Below are 22,169 nucleotides of genomic sequence, written 5' to 3'. Positions count from 1 at the left end.
ATAATTTGTAAATAACTATACATTAAAAAAATAAAACCCCAATCTTCTTTATGTATTACCAATACTTGTAGATCTGCTACTTTCCAAATAGTATGTATGGGGTTCAAGTGGTAAAACTGGTCGCTTCTTTTGGGCTTGTTTTCGTAGACCTGGACACTTGTTTTCGTAGACCTGGACACAGGCTTTGTCTCAGTCAAATGTGTAAGGATTCCTATAACTGCTTGTTCCTTTTGTTGTTTCATTCTCAAGATGTGAAAGAAAGGCCATTTTAATGTAGGCTTTTCGTAGAGATCTTTTCACACCTGGTTACATTTGGCTACACTGCCATTTGTCAAAAATACATTTTATTAGACTGTACATATTTGTAGAGTATACCGATACCAGTATCGGAAAAGCTGCCGATACTGTTGTTGCGAGACCCAAAACACCCTATGACCCCAGTCTACAACACTGATGATAGGTCCCAGGTGCATCCATGTGATGTTTTCTTTATAACTGTACTATTTACATTATTATTTTACTAACTTGAAGCTGCACTTTAACTATTATTAATGGATTTATTTATTTATTCCTGGATCAGTGGTTCTCAAACTTTTTAATTTCAAGGTCCCCATAACTGTGAGAGTGTACAATAATATATGTACATTTGTACACTCTCAGAGTTACAAACCTGTAAGGGTCCATTTGGAACCCCCTCAAGGAACCCTGAGGGTCCCTGGACCCCACTTTGAGAACCACTGTCCTAGATTTTTTTAATTACATAATGGTATTGGATCGGTACTCGGTATCGACCGATACGCAAGTTGTGGGTATCAGAATCGGTCTCGGGAAGGAGAAAATGGTGGGGAAAAAAACGCTGAATAGTTTAACATTTGTCCACAGCACAGAGGAGCTACTAAAAAGCTACAAAACACTATTGATATGGATATTGCACTGTAGTTAAATCATCACATAGTTGTAACGCAAAGCATTTGTATACTATGCGACTTTGTTATGAAACAAAGGTACAGTAGGACAGGAAGTGCAGTCAAAGGTATTTTCATATTTTCAAATGTGGTCTCATTGAAAAATGTTTGGACACCCATGGCTTAGACTAAACATTTGAAAAAATATACCACAATGGAAAAATGATGTTGATGTTTGTGTGTGTGTGTGTGTGTGTGTGTGTGTGTGTGTGTGTGGGGGGGGGGGGGTCTGGTCCTCTCTGGCAGAGTTACTTCTGTGTACACACGCACACGCACACACTCACACTCCTTCATCAGTGTGTTCAACTGAGGTGTGAGGGTTAGGGTGTTTGTACAGACAGGGTGTGTGGTGGGCAGTCACCACTGTATGTATGTATGTATGTATGTATGTATGTCTGTCTGTCTGTCTGTCCGCCTGCTGTGGGACGTTACAATAATCATATCAATAGTAATAATGATAATCTTCATAAACAGTAGGCATGGACTATTAGATCCATATATTATTGATATGGTGACTGCTCTGCACTTGAGATGGGCTGCGTTCCAATCGCCTGTCAAGTGTGGCTCATTTAAAGGGCAAGAACGCTTTGGGTTGTTTAGTTACTTTGCTATTTGAAGATCCGGATCCACGGTTCCAGTCCAGGTTTTCTTCCCAATTAAAATAGCAAAATCAACAGGAAGTTGACATTTTTATCATAAAAACAAACAGCACTAGGTTTGGTGATGTTGTATATCGTCTGAATCGGTTTTGTTTGTTTACGGGCTAAAAGAGTGATTTTTAGAGCTGTTTAACCGTACAATGTAAGTCAATTAGGAGCATATTTTGAATTATCAATTTCTAATCAATGCAGCAATATTTTTTGATTTCTTGTCCACATTTGGAGTTACATCATGGCAAGGTAACTACACAAAACAAAGGTATGGCTCGCAACTCACTTTGATGCTCCAGGTTTTATTTCACAATACAGCTGATACGACGTTTCGACCCTTTCGGTCTTTTTCAAGTATAAACAAGAACAGGAAATGACCTCTTTTTATACAGGAACAAATGATTTTGGTTACCAGCCCCACCTGGTGATCAGGGGCGATACCAAGACTTAATCAACATTTTGTCAAGAGACAACTTATCAAAAGACAACATTTCATCTTTTACATTTTACAGAGTATTAACATTTACTTGATTTTTACAACTATTTTTTAGAAAAAAGACTTTAGTAAAAATTAAAAACAGTAGAAAACTCAATTCATTTGATTCAACAGACAGGTAATAAGGACTAAGCTTATTATCTGCTGACAAATATTTTCCAAGAAATATTTCTCCAAAGAAATATACATTTCATGAAATGCATTTCTCAAGAAATACTCCTTAAAAACTATATATCTTTTGACCCGGTCCAGATCATAGCCACTGTGTACAACAAGTTACAAGCAAAAACAACAAAAGGAAAAGAAAAGTTAACGTCTTACAACCTACACATATACAACTCCCTTCTTTGGCTTGTTTACAAATATGGCCTAATATCAAAGTCCTCATTGAGTCCTGTTGGTGCCATGGTTTTAAGATAATGGATCCACCATACTTCCCTCCTCAGTAGGAGATTGTCTATATCTCCCCCTCGTCTCGGAAGATGCACTTTCTCTATTCCTAGGTATCTTAAAGATGAGACATTGTGGTGTGCCTTTTTAAAATGTAAAGCTACTGGGCTTTTTTCGTCCCCATTACGTATTGTACTCCTGTGTTCAGCAATGCGTGTTTTTAATGCACGTGTTGTCTTACCCACATATGCTTTCCCACATGGACATCTAAGTAAATAGATTACATTATTCGTTGTACATGTTATTTTGCCTCTTATTTTTATCTCTTGCCCCGTTGACGGGTATACAGTGTGTCACACAATATTCACCTCTAGGCAATTATTTTAAGAAAACTATAAAAAAACATTGGCATCTTCTTAGTTCTGATCCAATATTGGACAAATCTTTTCAGATCCCCCCTAGGCTATTATACAGGAGAGCACATAATATCAGAGACATTGTGGTAAAATCAGATCTACCTCCTAAAAAACCCCACACTTTCCTAGATGACTTACCAGATGGCAATCGACGTTGTGGTTCGTGTGCCCAATGTCATTTTACAGAAAAATGCACATTTTTTTATCACCCGTCAACGGGGCAAGAGATAAAAATAAGAGGCAAAATAACATGTACAACGAATAATGTAATCTATTTACTTAGATGTCCATGTGGGAAAGCATATGTGGGTAAGACAACACGTGCATTAAAAACACGCATTGCTGAACACAGGAGTACAATACGTAATGGGGACGAAAAAAGCCCAGTAGCTTTACATTTTAAAAAGGCACACCACAATGTCTCATCTTTAAGATACCTAGGAATAGAGAAAGTGCATCTTCCGAGACGAGGGGGAGATATAGACAATCTCCTACTGAGGAGGGAAGTATGGTGGATCCATTATCTTAAAACCATGGCACCAACAGGACTCAATGAGGACTTTGATATTAGGCCATATTTGTAAACAAGCCAAAGAAGGGAGTTGTATATGTGTAGGTTGTAAGACGTTAACTTTTCTTTTCCTTTTGTTGTTTTTGCTTGTAACTTGTTGTACACAGTGGCTATGATCTGGACCGGGTCAAAAGATATATAGTTTTTAAGGAGTATTTCTTGAGAAATGCATTTCATGAAATGTATATTTCTTTGGAGAAATATTTCTTGGAAAATATTTGTCAGCAGATAATAAGCTTAGTCCTTATTACCTGTCTGTTGAATCAAATGAATTGAGTTTTCTACTGTTTTTAATTTTTACTAAAGTCTTTTTTCTAAAAAATAGTTGTAAAAATCAAGTAAATGTTAATACTCTGTAAAATGTAAAAGATGAAATGTTGTCTTTTGATAAGTTGTCTCTTGACAAAATGTTGATTAAGTCTTGGTACCGCCCCTGATCACCAGGTGGGGCTGGTAACCAAAATCATTTGTTCCTGTATAAAAAGAGGTCATTTCCTGTTCTTGTTTATACTTGAAAAAGACCGAAAGGGTCGAAACGTCGTATCAGCTGTATTGTGAAATAAAACCTGGAGCATCAAAGTGAGTTGCGAGCCATACCTTTGTTTTATTATTACTGTTTTTACAGTTTAAAGCTCAGCGCCAAGGAACGGAGGATGTGCGTTGTCTATGTTTCTGAAGGTAACTACACAACCCAAACCTCTACCAAAATATTCTTGTCCTTTAATATGCGAGAACAATGTAAACAAAATCTCATGGTGTATACTATGTTTTTATTTAAACCTTTTAAAAGTGAGTTTTAAATATACTACATCATTTGGATTGATCCAAGGCAGAACACAATCGATCGATTGATCATTAAAAAAAAAATCACACCCAGTGTGAAGTGGGCGGTGTGGTCACAGTGGTCATCACAGTGATGGAAGAAGTGATGGAAGAAGTGATGGAAGAAACTATGCACATGTGTCATGTTTCCCTAGCCAATCACAGTCCTGAATAGACTGTGATTGGCCAATCACGGTGCAGGGTTAGGGGGGTACATTTGTGGCCAATCACAGCGCAGGATTTGGTGTGCAAATATCCAAACCTCACATATAGGTGCGGTTTCACCGCCCAAAAATGCTGTGAAAATACACGCGGCCCACCTATCTGACCACTTAACACGGCAGCCAAATGGCAGATGGGTGGGCCACGAACACTTTCACCATTTTCAAAAGGTTGAGAACACCATATTAGACAAGTAAAGAAAATGCTGGGGTCTCGAGTTGTGTGCATTAGCTTTGTGCGTGTGTGCGTGCGTGCACACGGGCCGATGTTAAGTAACAGCAAATTGGTCCTGGAATGTTATTTTATGAATGGATCTAGTTTTGACGTGTGCAATATTGTGTGTTGACATATTTCTTTAATGAATGGGTGTTTGTTTGACGTGTGTAACATTGTGTGTTGACATGATGTGTGAAATGCTTGTAAGCAGGTTAACGGCTTATAAGGAGATTGTGAGAAGCTTTCACAGTTTTGTGTGGGTTTTTAAAGACACACACACACACACACACACACACACACACACACACACACACACACACACACACACACACACACACACACGCTCCCACAGTCCTTAGCGTTGCTTCAGCATTAAGCTTCATTTTGTGGCTGTCAGGTGGAAGCCTTGTATGTCCAAAACCTTTTTTTATTATTACTACACAGGTGCCCATTGTGTACAGGCAGCAAGGGCCCAGCATTGGAATTTGAAATTGAGTCTATGTAGGAAGTTCAAGTGACAGTTCATATGAATGGCCTGTAGTTTCGCTGTTTTACCCCTGCTTTAGATTTTTATATATTTTTTTATATATAATTTTTTAGCCCACGATTTGTAACCCTTATTTTCACCCGGTGCCAATTTTCTAAGTGATCCTGGGCACTACACTCCCCTCACCAGCCTAGGGAGGCCAGGGCCGAGCTCATGCCTCCTTCAATGCATGAGACGCAACTGACCTTCTTTCCCTGGTTGGACGTAGCGCGTGGAAGGAACACGTTATTCCAACCAGTTCCCTTCCCCTCCATCAGGCGTCCCGGCTGTCATGGGGGAGGCGTTATAGTGACCAGGATTACTACATGTTTTTGTGTAGGTATTAACACATTGGGTGCCAGCATTTTATAATAACAGATTACGTTCGGTGCCGAAATCTCACCGTTGAGCTGCGCAGCGCTGTTTAAACTGTAGACTCCACGACGTGCATTCCATGTGAAAAAAAGCATGCCTCCATTTTGCCCGATGGTCCTGGCTAACGCCTGGAACGATAACATCTCTCACGCGAGTAACAATGGCGGAGCGATCGTGCATACAAAATGAGTCGTTTTCCCCAGCGTAAAAAGTTTCTGAGTTATAGCGGTTTTAGAGAAGGAGATAGAACGGAAGCGGATGGGAGCCATGTTTTTTGACACGGTGATCCATCTGTCCTCTCCTTCTCAGAATCACCACGGGTGATTCCAGAGCTGCTCCAGCCCCTCCTGTGTGGAAAAAAACAAAAAAAACAAAAAGACTGAAAACACAGTTCAGACCGTGTTCGGCACCAAAGCGCTACTCTGTGCAAACACGGCCCATTTACATGACAATAAAGTAGGGTATGCTTTAGGAGGGGCAGGATGATTTGATTGACAAGCTACACCACCAATAGCATTCATTCCCCGCCCCCGCTCTTGATTGACAAGCTACCAAACCAGTATTGGTCTGGTTGCATTGCGCAGGATATGACGCGATATAGAAAGATGGCGGATTTGAAATTCCTGAACAATCGGCTTCATGTACGGTCTGTTGAAACCAATGGCGTCGCTTTGTCCATTCTTTTTTACAGTCTATGGCCTACTCAGGAACGATGCAAATAAACACTATAGCAGTGATTACTATCACAATATAGAGCTATTTAACACTGTTACTGAACAAACACTCTATAGCAGTGATTATTATCACAATATAGAGCTATTTAACACTGTTACTGAGCAAACACTCTATAGCAGTGGTAACCAACCTTTTCAAGCCCAAGAGCACATTTTATTTCCATTTGTAAGCCATGATCTACCACTAAAATAAAACTGCTCAAAAAAAGTTCGGAAACTTAACTTCGGTCAATTATATCTCCCCTTTAATAATACCAATTGGTATCGTGTTTTATATCATTTTTATCGTTGATTAGTCACCTTTACAACGAGGTACAGCTTGTAAGGATGGGGTATTCGTGGAATGAGCAACACAGCTAAACGTGTGGGTAGCGCCTCCAAAACATTTGCCAAAATCACCCAATATGCTTCTGTTGGTAATCGCTCTTGTTTTGAGGAACCTGCCAGCACACACCTGCTAAGAGGTGTGTGCCAGTAGTCACAGGTGTGTGACTGCCTCACAGGTGAGTGACTGGCACCTGAACATGGGTTCTGCAACTTTGTTGAGTTGGAGTGTGTATGCTCCAAGCAGCAACACTGCCCCCATGGAAAGATGCCACGTTTGTCCCTTCAGGATGAGGCCTGTGCAATAGGGCAAGTGAAGCTGGTGTTCCGTTATGCAGAGTGACAGCATTATTTGGTGTGAACACTGGTACCATTTGCAAACTTAGGACCAAGTTCTGTGAGACTGGTGAAGTCAACAAGGAAGACAACAACTTCACTGAGGAACCATAGATTTACAGGCCAGATTTGCACAACGGAACCGAAGACAGATGTCAAAGTTGCAGGGCCCATGCTCAGGTGCCAGTCACACCTGTGACTGGCACACACCTGCCTGCAAATGGTACCAGGGCTGGCATCAAATATGCGTAATCTGCGTAACGGAACACCAGCTTCACTTGCCCTATTGCACGGGCCTTATCCTAGGTGAAGGGACAAACGTGGCATCTTTCCATGGGGGCAGTGTTGCTGCTTGGAGCATACACACTCCAACTCAACAAAGTTCAGAACCCATGTTCAGGTGCCAGTCACTCACCTGTGAGGCAGTCACACACCTGTGACTACTGGCACACACCTCTCAGCAGGTGTGTGCTGGCAGGTTGCTCAAAACAAGAGCGATTACCAACAGAAGCATATTGGGTGATTTTGGCAAATCTTTTGGAGGTGCTACCCGCACGTTTAGCTGTGTTGCTCATTCCACGAATGCCCGATCCTTACAAGCTGCACCTCCTTGTAAAGGTGACTAATTAACGATAAAAATGATATAAAACACAATACCAATTGGTATTATTAAAGGGGAGATATAATTGACCGAAGTAAAGTTTCCGAACTTTTTTTGAGCAGTTTAAAAAACACTTGTCACGATTGCAATTTCTGACAGGCTTAATGCATGTGCATACATCCACCCAAAGACTAGTAGTTTAAATAAGAATAAACATGATAGTTATATAATCATTGCCTAAATATTAAGAAAGTAAATAAATATGTAAATATTAGAAATATAAATATTAGGACAAAAATACAAATAAACTTCTTTGTTCAGTTTTTTTTCCATGTCCACAAAGGACATGAAATTAATTGCTTTTACAGATGTCTTCTCTTCAATGCACAATATTTAGTGTCTCAGTTCGATGAATTTTCACATTTACAGATATTCTGTTCAATTGACAAAAATGTATACATGACCATATATTTGCACAGATATGGTGACAGATACAATACTCTCAGGATCAGCCCACCTTTAATGAGGCGTCTGCTTGAAGTATCAAATCTCCATTATGCAGAGTCAGTGCCAGTGCTCATTGACATGACACAAGATTTTTTTTCCATTCCAAGTGGCTATGACTCAGTGGCGGAACAACTCAAAGCCGGGCCGGGAGGCACAGCACAGTGATCAGGCCCCCCCTGCCCTTTAGTAACTCTTGCTTTAACTTCTCATACATCGCAGGCAACACACTTTTGCTCAGCGGTGTAAAGTAATTAAGTACATTTACTCAAGTACTGTACTTTAGTACACTTTTGAGGTATTTTTACTTTACTGGAGTATATCCAATATTCAATATTTTTTACTCCACTACAATTATTTCAGAACTTTGTTTACTAATTACTTTGCAGATATATTATATTATAAATCATACACATACAAATAGTACATTAACCACTTTAGCCCTATTTTATACCTAGGCTATCTGAAAATAGCTGATCTACAAGTTCACAACATGTCGCTTCGCAACGCGTTGTGAGCTTGTAGATCTGCTATTTTCAATACTTTTGTACTTTTACTCAAGTAATATTTTGAACACAGGCCTTTTACTTAAAAACAGAGTATTTCTACATTGTAGTATTGCTACTTTTACTTAAGTAAAATATCTGAGTACTTCTTCCACCACTGCTTGTGCTCAAATGCGATCTGCTGCCATGGCACTTTGTAACGTCGGTTCTAGAACACTGTTTGAAGATTTAAATCCAGCGTGCTCCACCACTGAAAAGGCTTGCAATGTCACGAAACTGCGCTCGTTATTTCTTGAGCGCGACCCGCGAGTTGAATTATGTGTGCGCAGAATGTACAGGAAAACAACAACGCATGACTTCCCTTGGACCAGCGTTGCCAGATTTTGTGAGAGAAACAAGCAACCAGGTCTATGAAAATAAGTCCAAAATAAGCGACTAGGGCAGTACAGTCAAACTTGATTGTCGAATGTTGTTTTAGAGCAGTGGTTCACAAACATTTTCATGTCAAGGACCCCCAATATATTCAAGCGACTTTACAGAAAAACTAGCCCAAAGTAGCTTATAATAAGCAGACTTGGCAACACTGCCTTGGAGACAAATTCTGTGAATTGTCGATGGCTGCCCGTCTGCCACCGGGCCCACCCCGCGATCGACTTAAAAGGCTTTGATGATCTACCTGTAGATCGTAATCGACTGGTTGGTTACCCCTGCTCTATAGTAATGATTACTATCACAATATAGAACTTATTTAACACTTATTTTAACAAAAAGATATCACTTACCTTTAATTTACAAAAAAAAACCTGAAAGGTTTAACTATGGATATACAAGGTTTCTGTCTGACATTAACGATTTATGCTAAAAATGAGGCTACACAGTAACATAAATAATATAGTGTTGACCTCTGACATTTGGCCAGCGACTGTAGTTCCTTTCTTTTATAGGCCTTTTATTTACACTTGTGTGTTATTTATTATAATAAACATTATGTTTCATGGTTAGACAGTTTCAGAAAATGGATCAAAACAAAAGCATCCTTCTTGGACTTTATTCCTTGCCTTCTGATGAAGGCAGGCACTGCAACCGTTTTAATCAGAATAAATACATGATTCACTAAATGTGTTTCCACGATACTTTAGCCTGAATTTAGGCTGTTTAGTGTGTAAAATTATGCAAAGTAATTTTAATTAATTCTACTATTATTCAGAGAGAATATTTTCTATATTAGGTTTATTGTCTCAGTGCAGCAGAGGGGAGCTGGAGGGAAGCATTTGTGATGAAAAACGTTGAGAAATGATTACACCTCATAACAAGGCTATTATTACAGAACAGCAATTATTTAGCAGTATTATGATGCAATGTCTGTAGTTGAATGCAGGGACGCAGTGGGGGGGGGGGAACGCTCGTCCTAAAACACACTGCCCCATTTTTTTTTCACGGACCTAGGCCGCCGGATTAGACCCGGGGCGAGGGTGTTTTAGGACGACGGTTCTTGTTCTATTCCATTTCTGAATGGAGAGGTGCGCGATGGAGAGAAGAAGGACCGGCTGATGTTTCCTTTTTGCTTGATATTGTTTGATGGCGAAACAATCATGACTGAAAGAAGACCCCTCACAACTAATAGAGAATTTTAAATTTTAAGAATTGAATGAGTACGGCTATAGTTAAATGTGAATCTATTTCTGCTATAAATATGCATCCAAATTGAAATTGAAAACTGAATTAACCAAATTAAAGGAAGAAAAATCTGAAATAAAAGAAGAAAAAAAACGCTCTCTGCGTCCTTGGTTGAATGTGAAGGCGTGAACATTCATTCCCGAGTAGACTGGTGCCCACCGGTCTAGTGCATGGGTCTTCAACAGGGGGTCCGGGACCCCCAGGGGGTCCTCAGAGTAAGTACAGGGGGTCCACCAAATCTCTGTGTGATGGGGAACATCAGCCAAATATAGCAGATCCACAAGCTCACAGCGCCTCAGACCAAGTACAGAGCCAACGGTCAAGTTGACTAAATATTGAGGGTTTAAAAGGTTAACTGTCTGAAAATACACTTTTCCATGAATCTGACATATTAATAGAAACTTTTAATTTGTAATACTTTTACTTTTACTCCACTACATCTCTGAGGAAAATATTGTACTTTTACTCCACTACAATTATTTGAAAACTTTAGTTGCTAGTTACTTTGTAAATCCAGCTTTTTATTACTAAACGTAAACTAAACTAAAAGCCTCTCAGCTATTTGAAAAAAGCCGATCAACAAGCTCACAACACGTCGCATCGTGACGCGTTGTGAGCTTGTAGATCTGCTATTTTCAAAAGATTTCTATACATTTTGAAAACTTGAAATGAGACATTTCTGCATAATGACTGCTTTACTTTTGGTACTTTTAAGTACATTTTGATGCCAATACTTGTGTAGTTTTACTCAAGTAAATATTTTATTTCTACGTTGCAGTATTGATACTTACTTAAAGAGGTGGTGCCATGGTTTTGCACTTTTTCTGTTTTTCATGTGTCTATGAGGTTGATAGAACTTCATTAAGCCCCCTGGTGGTCTTTTTATGGTGTTTTATGTCTTCTCTGACTATTTTGAGTGTGTGTGTGTGTGTGTGTGTGTGTGTGTGTGTGTGTGTGTGTGTGTGTGTGTGTGTGTGTGTGTGTGTGTGTGTGTGTGTGTGTGTGTGTGTGTGTGTGTGTGTGTGTGTGTGTGTGTGTGTGTGTGTGTGTGTGTGTGTGCGCGCGCGCGTGCGTGCGTGCGTGCGTTGTCGCTGTGCCTTCTGTTGCACTGGAAAAAGAGAGAGATGCTCTCTATCAACAGAGGATAGAGAGCACTCTAAGGGTGGATTCAGACTGGGTCCGATTGATTCGAACCGTTCCCGAGTACGATTGCCCTCTCCCAGCTGACCAGCATTCACATTGGCCAACATTCTTCCGTACCTGAGTACACTTCATTCAACAGTAATGGTACTTATGTGCCTCATGGGGGCGCTGTGGACTATGGGCCTTTGGGAGATAGAGAATGTCATTCACAGAAGAAGAGTCACTTGTCAGAGTTTAGAGTGAATAATAAAGTTTGACTGTGTTCCTGACGTTGTCTTGAGTTATAATAACAACAGAACAACAATACACAACCAAAGCACTGCAGTGTGTGCGCTGGTCTTTGAAACCTCGAAATGTAACGCAGTGACGTCACTGACGCATCCTTGGTATCTTTATCCTAGCGACAGCACTCGCTACACATGTTTAGTTAGTTTATTTTGATCCACATCAACAATTACACAAAACATACCCCATTATAAGCCAATGGTTCTTGTCAACATTCAAGTAGAACTATGAGAAGGTATAACCCAGGTAAAATAATGTGTCATTATAAAAAATATATAAATGATATATGATTAGCAGTCCACTTCCTCCTGTTGGTACGGAAGGCTTCACATTGCAGCGTTCCGTTCCCGGGTGCGCAGCAATCGGACCCGAGACTACCTCCCCAGGCAGTCCCGTGTACGGTACGGTGATCCGTTCCGGGGAACGGTACACAACGTTCACACTACCACAGCATCTGCCAAGTGGTCCGGGGTACGCACCCGGGACCATAGTCTGAATCCGCCCTAAGAGCCTCTGTGTGTGTGTGTGTGTGTGTGTTACTGAAATAGCAGTGTGGTTCTGCTCTGTGGACCATGTGTTGGCAGAATGCCGGGTCCAACTGGTCAGCTATACAGGACTCAAAAAGCCTGGCCCTGTTTTTTTTTTACTGGACCGGCTCCATGCAAACAGTGGACATTCTGAACTTTGCTTTATTTCCATTTAGAGACAGTTTACAGAGAGATGGAAGATGTGGAACATGGATAGCTGGCTGGAATGGAGTCCGTGACCGAGCTGTTGACTAGAGAGAGATAAAGACCTACCTTTTTTAGCAAAGCATTTTTTTAGCTGGTTTTACCTCTAGGCTTTATGTCCCCATGTTTTAATTGTTTTGTTTCAGTTTCTTAGTTGTTGTTTTCTTTTATTGGTGTGAGGTTTCTGTTTTTATGCAATTGCCTTCTGTAGCACTTTGAGATTTCTTGCAAATGTAAAGTGCGTAAAATCCATTATTTATTATTATTATTATTATTAAAACTATTATGAAAAATGTTCGCCGACTACCTTTTTTTCACACGAAAACTAAACAAAATCTATAGAAAAAATTCAAATGTTAAGCTTCCGAGCTCACAGCTTGTAGAGCTAAATGGAATTTTATTCCAAAGACTATAAATACAATAAAAAAATCACACCCTGTGTGAAGTGGGCGGTGTCTTGCTAGCTAATCACAATACTGAATGGAGTCGATCAATCATGTACAAAAGATAAATACATTTATTGAAACACTCTTTATGATGGACGAAACCATAACTTGAAAAAAACAAATTTATGTTTTTTTTCAAGTTATGGTTGCTTATATAGGGCTATGCACATGTGTCATGTGACACTGGCCAATCACAGTCCTGAATAGATTGTGATTGGCCAATCACAGCGCAGGATAATTGTACAAATTTCCAAACCTCACTTTTAGGGCCGGTTTCACTGCCCAAGATATTTGTACATTTTTCCAAATCTCACTTATAGGGGCGGTTTCACCGCCCAAAAATCACACCCAGTGTGAAGTGGGCGGTGTGGTCACAGTGGTCATCACAGTGATGGAAGAAGTGATGGAAGAAGTGATGGAAGAAACCATAACTTAAAAAAAACAAATTTATGGTTTTTTTTAAGTTATGGTCCTATTTATAGGGCTATGGTGTCATGTTTCCCTAGCCAATCACAGTCCTGAATAGACTGTGATTGGCCAATCACGGTGCAGGGTTAGGGGGGTACATTTGTTGCCAATCACAGTGCAGGATTTGGTGTGCAAATATCCAAACCTCACATATAGGGGCGGTTTCACCGCCCAAAAATAAAAATACTGTTTGCTTTTTGTCCTGAAAATAGCACTGTTTAAATGGCGGCCATAGCTCAATGGTTAAAACGCCCCCCTGGGAAGCCAAAGGTCCCAGGTGTGATTCCAGGCCTCAAATGTGTCAAAGTGTCCTTGAGCAGGACACTTATTAACCACTAACTGCTCCCCAAGAGCTACAACCAATGGCTGCTCCTAGTAGTTATAGGATGGGTAGAAAGCAGAGGACAAATTTCACGTATGTGCAAATATACAGTGACACTCCTTTGGTCCCCAAGGAGTGGGGACCAAATTATTATTTATCATAATAATAATTATTATTATTATGGTCCATACCCATGGGGGGATTTGCGCACATGATCTGGCAACCTGGGAGGTTCATCCCATAGCTTGCGGGGCCATGGCGACATGCTTTTACACAAAAACGCTAAGATTTGGTGAAATCGAAAAACGGGATTCGCTGTTCCGTGCACATGGTAATGGTCAATGGCTGTGTGCAAATTCAGATCAATTGCTCCAGCCACTGAGGAGAACCGGGCAGAACCACCTCACCACTACAGAGCTTTGTATAATTATAGGAGGATTATTAACCAATCAGCACAATTGTCCCTGTAAACTAATGTTACAATCAATAATTGTTAACTTTAAGAAAAGTAATTAATAGTACCTTCTCATTGGTTTGTATGCATGGTAACTTCTCATTCCTTTGTTCCATTACAACCAATGGGAAGCAGTAGCAGTGAAAGCTTGTTGTTCGCTTTATTTATAGGAGACCCACCGGACCCTGAAATTATTTGAAAATGATTAGTTACCTGGCAATTTGGAATCTGAATCGAATTTTGATACGCAATTCTGGGCACACCCCAACTTTGCCATTTAAATCTCTCTCTCTCTCTCTCTCTCTCTCTCTATGTCTCTCTCCCCCCTCAGGGCCCTCTCCATGGATATAGACACAGACTATGAGCGGCCCAATGTGGAGACCATAAAGTGTGTGGTTGTTGGGGACAACGCTGTGGGGAAGACCCGCCTCATCTGCGCCCGTGCCTGCAACGCCACACTGACGCAGTACCAGCTGCTCGCCACGCACGTGCCAACCGTCTGGGCCATCGACCAGTACCGCGTGTGCCAGGAGGTACGGGGCACGCACGCACGCACACACACACACACACACACACACACACACACACACACACACACACACACACACACACACACACACACACACACACACACACACACACACACACACTAGAGCAAGGTTTCTCAAAATGGGTGCCATGACACCCTAGGGCAAGGGTTCAAAAACTTTTCAGGCTTTGACCCCCAAAATAGTCACATTTGAACTGGGGACCCCCCGCCCTGACAAGCACTTGGAATTGTAGGAGTTGAGGCATTACATTTAGTTTGACTCGGTTCCACAGATAAATATGGTGAAAATAGCCTAACTACAAACTGCTGTTGAGTGATTAAACAATGTTGCACATTAAGTTAATCATCTGGGGACTCTCCCAAAATAATTTGAGGACCCCCCGACCCACAGGTTGAGAAGCACTGCCCTAGGGTACCTTGACGCAAGTCCAGGGGTTCCGCAGAACACTTTGATAATGTTTGAAGTTCATCACTATCACTTGAGTTTAAACGTCAAATATAAAGATATTGTCCTTGTGACATACTGTATCTTAGGGGGAAAGATTGACATATTTACGTACTGTAATATGACATAATTGTAAGGTGCTATAAAGTAACAATGTCTTTCAGGGGTGCCGTGTATGAAAATGTCATTTACAGGGGTGATAAACAAAATAATAACAATAAGAAGTTATTTAGAGGGGTGCCGCGAACCTCTGCACTACAGCGTACACAATGGAAGGGTTTTGACAATGATTTTGGGTTTGAAGTTTTCCATGTCAAAGCATAAAAACACATACCTGATACATATCAACACGCTGTGAGATTGTAGATCAATCGTTTACTTAAATAGTCTTAAATAGTTGTGTTTAGTGTGGGTTGCGTAGTGTTTAGTGTGTTTAGTTTAGTGTTTGTAGTGTAGTTGAAACAGGAAAGTACCGATGCTTATCCACTTTGTCACCGGGTTGACCTTTAATGACCTCTTAAGCTACAAAGCTACATGCTGCTGTATTTATACTTTTGAATACTTGAGTATATTTACTGTGTGTGTGTGTGTGTGTGTGTGTGTGTGTGTGTGTGTGTGTGTGTGTGTGTGTGTGTGTGTGTGTGTGTGTGTAGGTGTTGGAGAGGTCTCGTGATGTGGTTGACGAGGTCAGTGTGTCTCTGAGGCTTTGGGACACGTTTGGAGACCACCATAAAGACAGACGATTTGCATATGGCAGGTGAATACAAACTTACACACACGCACACACACGCGCGCGCCACAGTGACAAAGTCCTTTAACTGAACCACCACAGGTTGCCGATTATTTATGTGTGCATTAAAACAGGGAAAGCATCTGTGTCATTTTAGATGTTTACGTTGGCTATTCTAAAATAGCAGATGTACAAGCTTGCAGCGCGGCACGAGCACATCTGCTATTTTTTTTAAAATGTGAGAACTAACTGATTTAGAAGGTGTTTGTAGAATCGGCCTTAATGGGTTAACAAAATGGATTTTGTAGTTTGTTTTCCACTTCAGGTGTAAAAAACTACAGCAGATTAAAAACATGGCAGACTAGTAAGCAACACCTACACCAAACAAATGAATAATGAGTGTGTTAGATTCCACATTCAAAAGCCAAGGGCCAATATGCAAGTATGATAGACAATATTGACACACCAAAAATCGAACACACCCATTATTAATTTGATTAACTGCAGCTACAGACCGACCGATATGGATTTGTGTGACCGATACCGATTTTAGAGAGGGGAAAATCACTGATAACGATATACAGCTGATATTGGGCATTTTTGAGCCGGAATGAAAACAGGCATTTTTCTGTGTGAATTTTTGCAAAGATTTTGCACCGATATCATTATGCAAAGGTACAGTGACAGTGACAGTAGTATACAGACAGCTGCTCTCTTAAACCAATGACTTTATTCAAGACAATCTTTTTTTGAACTAAAAAGAGTAGTTTGGAGTGACACAGACACACTGCTACCAGCACCATTGGCATCACAGTTTGAGTTACATGTTCATCATCATGTATAGTATGTCCACCTACCTGTTTGAGTGTGTGGATCAGAAATGACTGCAGGACAAGCCAGGCTTACTTGCCTTACTTCTAAAAGCCTTCATCACACTTGAAAAGTGTTCCCCTCCCCCATAAACAAAAATAAAATGAATACTGTTGCACCAAAATAGTACTTTAACTCTTTCACTGCCAGGAATTCATTAATTAATTAATCCGTCTCACCTTGCCAGCAAAAACCTAGATTTTTTTTGTTGTGATCACCGATTTCTGGGTGTACTCTTCTTCGGTGGTGCTTGGATCATTCATGGTACGCTCTCAGAGTTACTGACACAAAAGGGTCCATTTAGTTCCTAACTATCGTATCATTTGGACTCCCAGGAACCCCCCAAGGACCCCTGGGGGTCCCAGGACCCCACTTAAAGAACCACTGGCATTTATATTATGAACTCCTGGAACAGTGCTGTAAACATGTGTTTTATGACTTTTGACTTTATGACTCTCTAGCGGTGGAAAGTCTGGTGACGTGAGCCTCACTCTGTCCCTCAGAGGGACGGCAACGACACTAGCATTAGCATGTAGCTAACTAGCAGCACAGACAGTGAAGACACTGAACGTCTATAGCAGTGGTTCTCAAACTTTTTCATGTCAAGGACCCCCACAATGATATGTATTTGGCCGCGGACCCCCCCCATCTAATTTTTTTTTCCAGGGACCCCCAGAAGCAAAGATTTTAGTTACAAATGTTGTAGCTATGTAGCTATGAGCTATATCTGCTATTTTTGAAAATAGAGGTGCTTCAGAGGTGTGCTCCCCCACTTCCAAAATTAGCACTACAACACTGATATTAACACATTTTGCTGGGGACCCCCTGGAACCCCCCCAAGGACCCCTGGGGGTCCCCGGACCCCACTTTGAGAACCAATGGTCTATAGGCTATAATCGATGATGTCACCTCACTGCATCGATGCACAATCGTACACGGCCGCATTGCGATGCGTTTTTGTGCCAAGGACCCCCCAATTGATATAAATTGATATAGTATATATGTTACAGGTAAATTGGCATTCCAGGTAAATTGGAAAAGGGGCGATTGTTTTCACCGCCCCCCAGGCAATTCTGTAGAACCAACGCTAGAGGGCAATGCAAGCCAGACATGAGTCCCACACCACACACGCACGCATGCACACGCACACAAACGAGCACGCACACACGCACGCTCGCACACACACACACACACACACACACACGCGAACAGCCTTATTCATTGCAGTTGAAGCACAAGGGGGCGAGCCTGAGGGGGCGGGGCTGGCGGGCTATGTTAGTGCAGTGAGTGGCAGTTGGGGCAAACCATAGAGGGGCAAACGCAGTCCCCACAACATCATTTACGATTCTGTGCCTATCAGTACATAACTCAGACGGCGCTTAGTCGACTAGCAGACCATCGTCCAGTCTGCGCGGGCACTCGCGCCTCCTTGGCCTCAAGGTCTGCTGAGTCGGCGCGCCGCCGTCATGGTCCAAAACTATACTTTATCGGCGAAAAAAAGTAGTCCGCGGTTATTTGAAAAAGTCAAACCAAGACTCCCAGTGGTAGTGGATGGGGAGTCCAATGATTATCGAAGTGTGCCACTGAGGCCGGTGCTGAGTTTGGGTATTCGGGCTGTATTAGAATGTGACGTCCTAACTATTCTAATCGTTAGCTATTATACAAAGCTAGCAGCTAATGTAAAGTGGGAGCTGGCTAGGCTAGAGCACTATAGCTTCCTGGTTGCTATGTTGTTGTTGTCGTCGTCGTCCTCGCATCAAAGCCCCGCCTCGCAGCCCCGCCCGCGCCTAAAAACAAGCGCTCCCCTTCCAATTTACCTGGAATGCCAATTTACCTGTGACATATATATTAGGCTGCGGACCCCCATCTGAAAATGTTTCGTGCCAGGGTTGAAAAATAGCAGATGCACAATTTGAGCTTGTACATCTGCTATTTGTGAGAACCACTGTTCTAAATCCTAAGAGTTTTCTGAAAAACGTATGTTGCTATATATACATATATAGCTAAAATCTAAAATAACACTGATGCTTTCTCGGTTTTAATGGGTTAAAGAGTTAAATGAGTTTACAACTAATGTCATCGTGGTCAGTGACTCATGCTTAGTTGTCAACAAATGGTGGGTGTTTTTCACGCTGTGGAACGGAACACAATTTCTTCCTTATTATTTATTAATACACATTATTTATTGACACTGTTCATTTAAAAGCACAGATGATTCGTAATAGTGGCAGAAGCATACATACAATACTATTATTATTATTATTATTATTACACATATTATTATTATACAATTATTATTATTATACATGCATTTAGAGAGCTGATAAAGCCTCCTTATCAGACACTTGCATGTCAACACCTTCAGCACCAACGGAAAGTCTGAGTGTGTGTGTGTGTGTGTGTGTGTGTGTGTGTGTGTGTGTGTGTGTGTGTGTGTGTGTGTGTGTGTGTGTGTGTGTGTGTGCGCACGTGCGTGCATGTCCTTACATAATGTGCTCCATCCAGTGACCTTTGCAGTTTGATCTGCACACACAAACATAACACCGTTTGAGTTAGCCCATTCAATCCGGGAACACATCTGTGTCAGTCACTTTAGATTTATTTGGCTATTCAAAAATAGCAGATCTACAAGCTCATAGTGCAGCACCGAGTGCCGCACTATGAGCTTGTAAATCTGCTATTTTCTTTTAAATCGTGAACATTTGTGCACATCTTTGAATATATATTCTACAAATGTCTTCTAAATCCTAAAAAAACGCATGTTGCTATAATATCAGTGGTGCTCCAACTTTTTCTTGTCAACAACCCCCAAAATGATATGTATTTGGCCGTGGACCCCCATCTCAAAATATGTTGTTCCAGGGAACCCCCAGAAGCAAAGATCGGAGTAAAACTTTTTCGCTTTAAAACATGTATATATATATTCAAAGATTTGCAAAAAATGTTCAAGATTTTTTTTAAATAGCAGATCTACAAGCTCGCCGTGCTATGAGCTTGTAGATCTGCTATTTTTGAATAGCCAAATAAATCTAAAATGATACAGATGCGTTCCCGGTCTTAAAGGGTCTCGGTCCAAAACTGTTACTTCACAGGAAATGGATCAAAAAAAGAAAGAACCTGTGTTCCAATGTAATTATTATTTAGTCACAAGCTCTTGTTAATACTTTTCATTGGTTACATAAAACCCACACACACTTAACCACTTCCGCTTACTACACACACAAAAAAAATCCACAAATAGCCAATCTACAAGCTCGACGCATTGTGACCTTGTACGTGTAGATCGGCTATTTTTGCTACTTTTGTGTGAAACTAGAGTATGATGAAGATATAGAGATCAGTGGTGGAAAGTAACTAAGTACGTGTACTTGAGTATTTCCAATTTTCAATACTTTTGCTTTACCCCACTACATCTCAGAAGACAATAATGTACTTTTACTCCACTACAATTATTTGAAAACTTGAGTTACTAGTTACTTTGAAGATCTTAATTAAAACTTGCATAAACATGCATTAACCACTACAAGCTCAGCTTGTAGATCTGCTATTTTCAAAAGATTTGTATACATTTTGAAAACTTGTGAAATGGGACATTCTGTATAATGAGTACTTTAACTTTTTGTACTTTAAGTATGTTTTGATGCTAACACTTTTGTGCTTTGACTCAAGTACATTTTTAATACAGGACTTTTTCTTTCTTGTAAGAGTATTTCTACATTGTGGCATCAATACTTTTACTTAAGTAAAACATCTCACCACTGATAGAGATACAAGGTTTCTGCCTGACAGCGACAATAAAAAAAAAGTCCTCAGCCCTGGTCTGTTCCCAGTGTGGCTCACTGGCTTTAAATTAGCAGCTCTAATTGTTAATTTTTTTTAACTTTACTTTCCTTTAAGTGAAAGTGAAGTCTGTCTGTGGATTATCAGTGGTGGGAAAAGTACTCAAATGTGTTACTTGAGTAAAAGTATCAATACCGCAATGTAGAAATACTCTGTTACAAGTAAAAGGCCTGTGTTAAAATGTTTACTTGAGTAAAAGTACAAAAGTATTGGCATCAAAATATACTTAAAGTACCAAAAGTAAAAGTATTAATATGTTTGAAAATAGCCTATACAATAGGGCTCAAGTGGTTAATGTATGTTTTATAATGTAATAATTAAATCTGTGATGAATCTGAGATGTAGAGGAGTAGAAGTAAAAGTACTGAACATTGGCAATACTCCACTAAAGTAAAAAATACTTCAAAATTTCACTTTACACATTGACTGCCAGAATTATCTCAGATTTTTTGCAGTTTATTGCCAGGGGTTTTTACATTGAACAAAAAAAAGTACTCAGGAGCCGAGATACAGAATTTTAAAGTTTTAAGTGAACAAAGAAGTGGATAGGAGTCTAAATCTTTGAAAAATCCTATCTCCTTGGTCTTTGGGTTAAATAAAACAAAAAAAAATACAAAAAAAAATAAAATTACTAAAAACAAGTTAACTCGATCTTGGCAATCAAGTGATGGATTCTAAAGACTAGTAAAAACGAGTTAACTCGATCTTGGCAATCAATGTGTTAAGTACAGTACTTGAGTAATACAATTGTAGGACTACAAGTAAGTACTACAAAAAACAAAGGACACAAGTGTCCACTGACACAGGAAAGCAAAGAGAAAATGTAATCTATTGTGATTTATTCATAGTACAAAATCCTCATTTAAACCTAGAGGTTGTAGACTTTCTAGGGTATGGATCCAGTATAGCTCTCTCTGGCATAACCTCCTGTCAACATCACCCCCTCTCTGAAGCGTACTCTGCTCTATGCCCTGGAACCTACGGGAGGAGATGGGATGAGAGTGATTATTGAAATGACAGGCTTACAGGGTAGTTCACACATTATCTTCTTATTGAACTTATATGTTCACTGATCCTTTGTTTGAGGACTTCCACATTTAAAACGCTACTGCGCATGCTATCATGTGAAACACTATAGTGCGCCGGCTCTGCATCCGAGTAACATTGTTTTATAACCTGTTGTTGATAGATTCATCGGAAACACCCGTCCTTGGTTCTTGTGACTGATGTTGTCCTTCTAATACGTGAGGAGACCGTGTTTTTTCAATTACTTTTTTCATTTATTTTAAATAATCTTTTGGGAAAATTTAAAAAACTAAATATAAACCTGTTATGTGACAATTATGATGCTGTTCTTTTTTTCCATTTCATGAAAAGTAAAAGTTTTGGACATACAAGGTTTCCACCTGACCACGACGACATGGTAGTTTGCATACAGACACGTCCACGTTGCTTGACACACACACACACACACACACACACACACACACACACACACACACACACACACACACACACACACACACACACACACACACACACACACACACACAC

The 22,169-nt window shown here is 40.4% G+C and overlaps 1 protein-coding gene across 2 annotated transcripts in view; it reads left to right on the top strand.

Annotated features, from left to right (window-relative positions):
- Nucleotides 1-22,169, top strand: part of rhobtb4 (Rho related BTB domain containing 4) — an 83,382-nt gene that overhangs the window by 22,071 nt on the left and 39,142 nt on the right. For both annotated transcript variants that reach the window (XM_080432288.1, XM_080432287.1), the window contains exons 2-3: nucleotides 14,512-14,713; nucleotides 15,829-15,932. In XM_080432288.1, coding sequence (XP_080288414.1) covers nucleotides 14,522-14,713; nucleotides 15,829-15,932 — 296 coding nt within the window. In that variant the 5' untranslated portion in view covers nucleotides 14,512-14,521. The remainder of the gene's footprint in view (nucleotides 1-14,511; nucleotides 14,714-15,828; nucleotides 15,933-22,169) is intronic.

Source organism: Gymnoscopelus braueri, assembly GCF_963280865.1.
Source record: "Gymnoscopelus braueri genome assembly, chromosome: 7".
NCBI lineage: Eukaryota > Metazoa > Chordata > Actinopteri > Myctophiformes > Myctophidae > Gymnoscopelus > Gymnoscopelus braueri.
The sequence above is the reverse complement of the archived record's forward strand: the minus strand, read 5'-3'. Positions and strand labels throughout refer to the sequence as shown.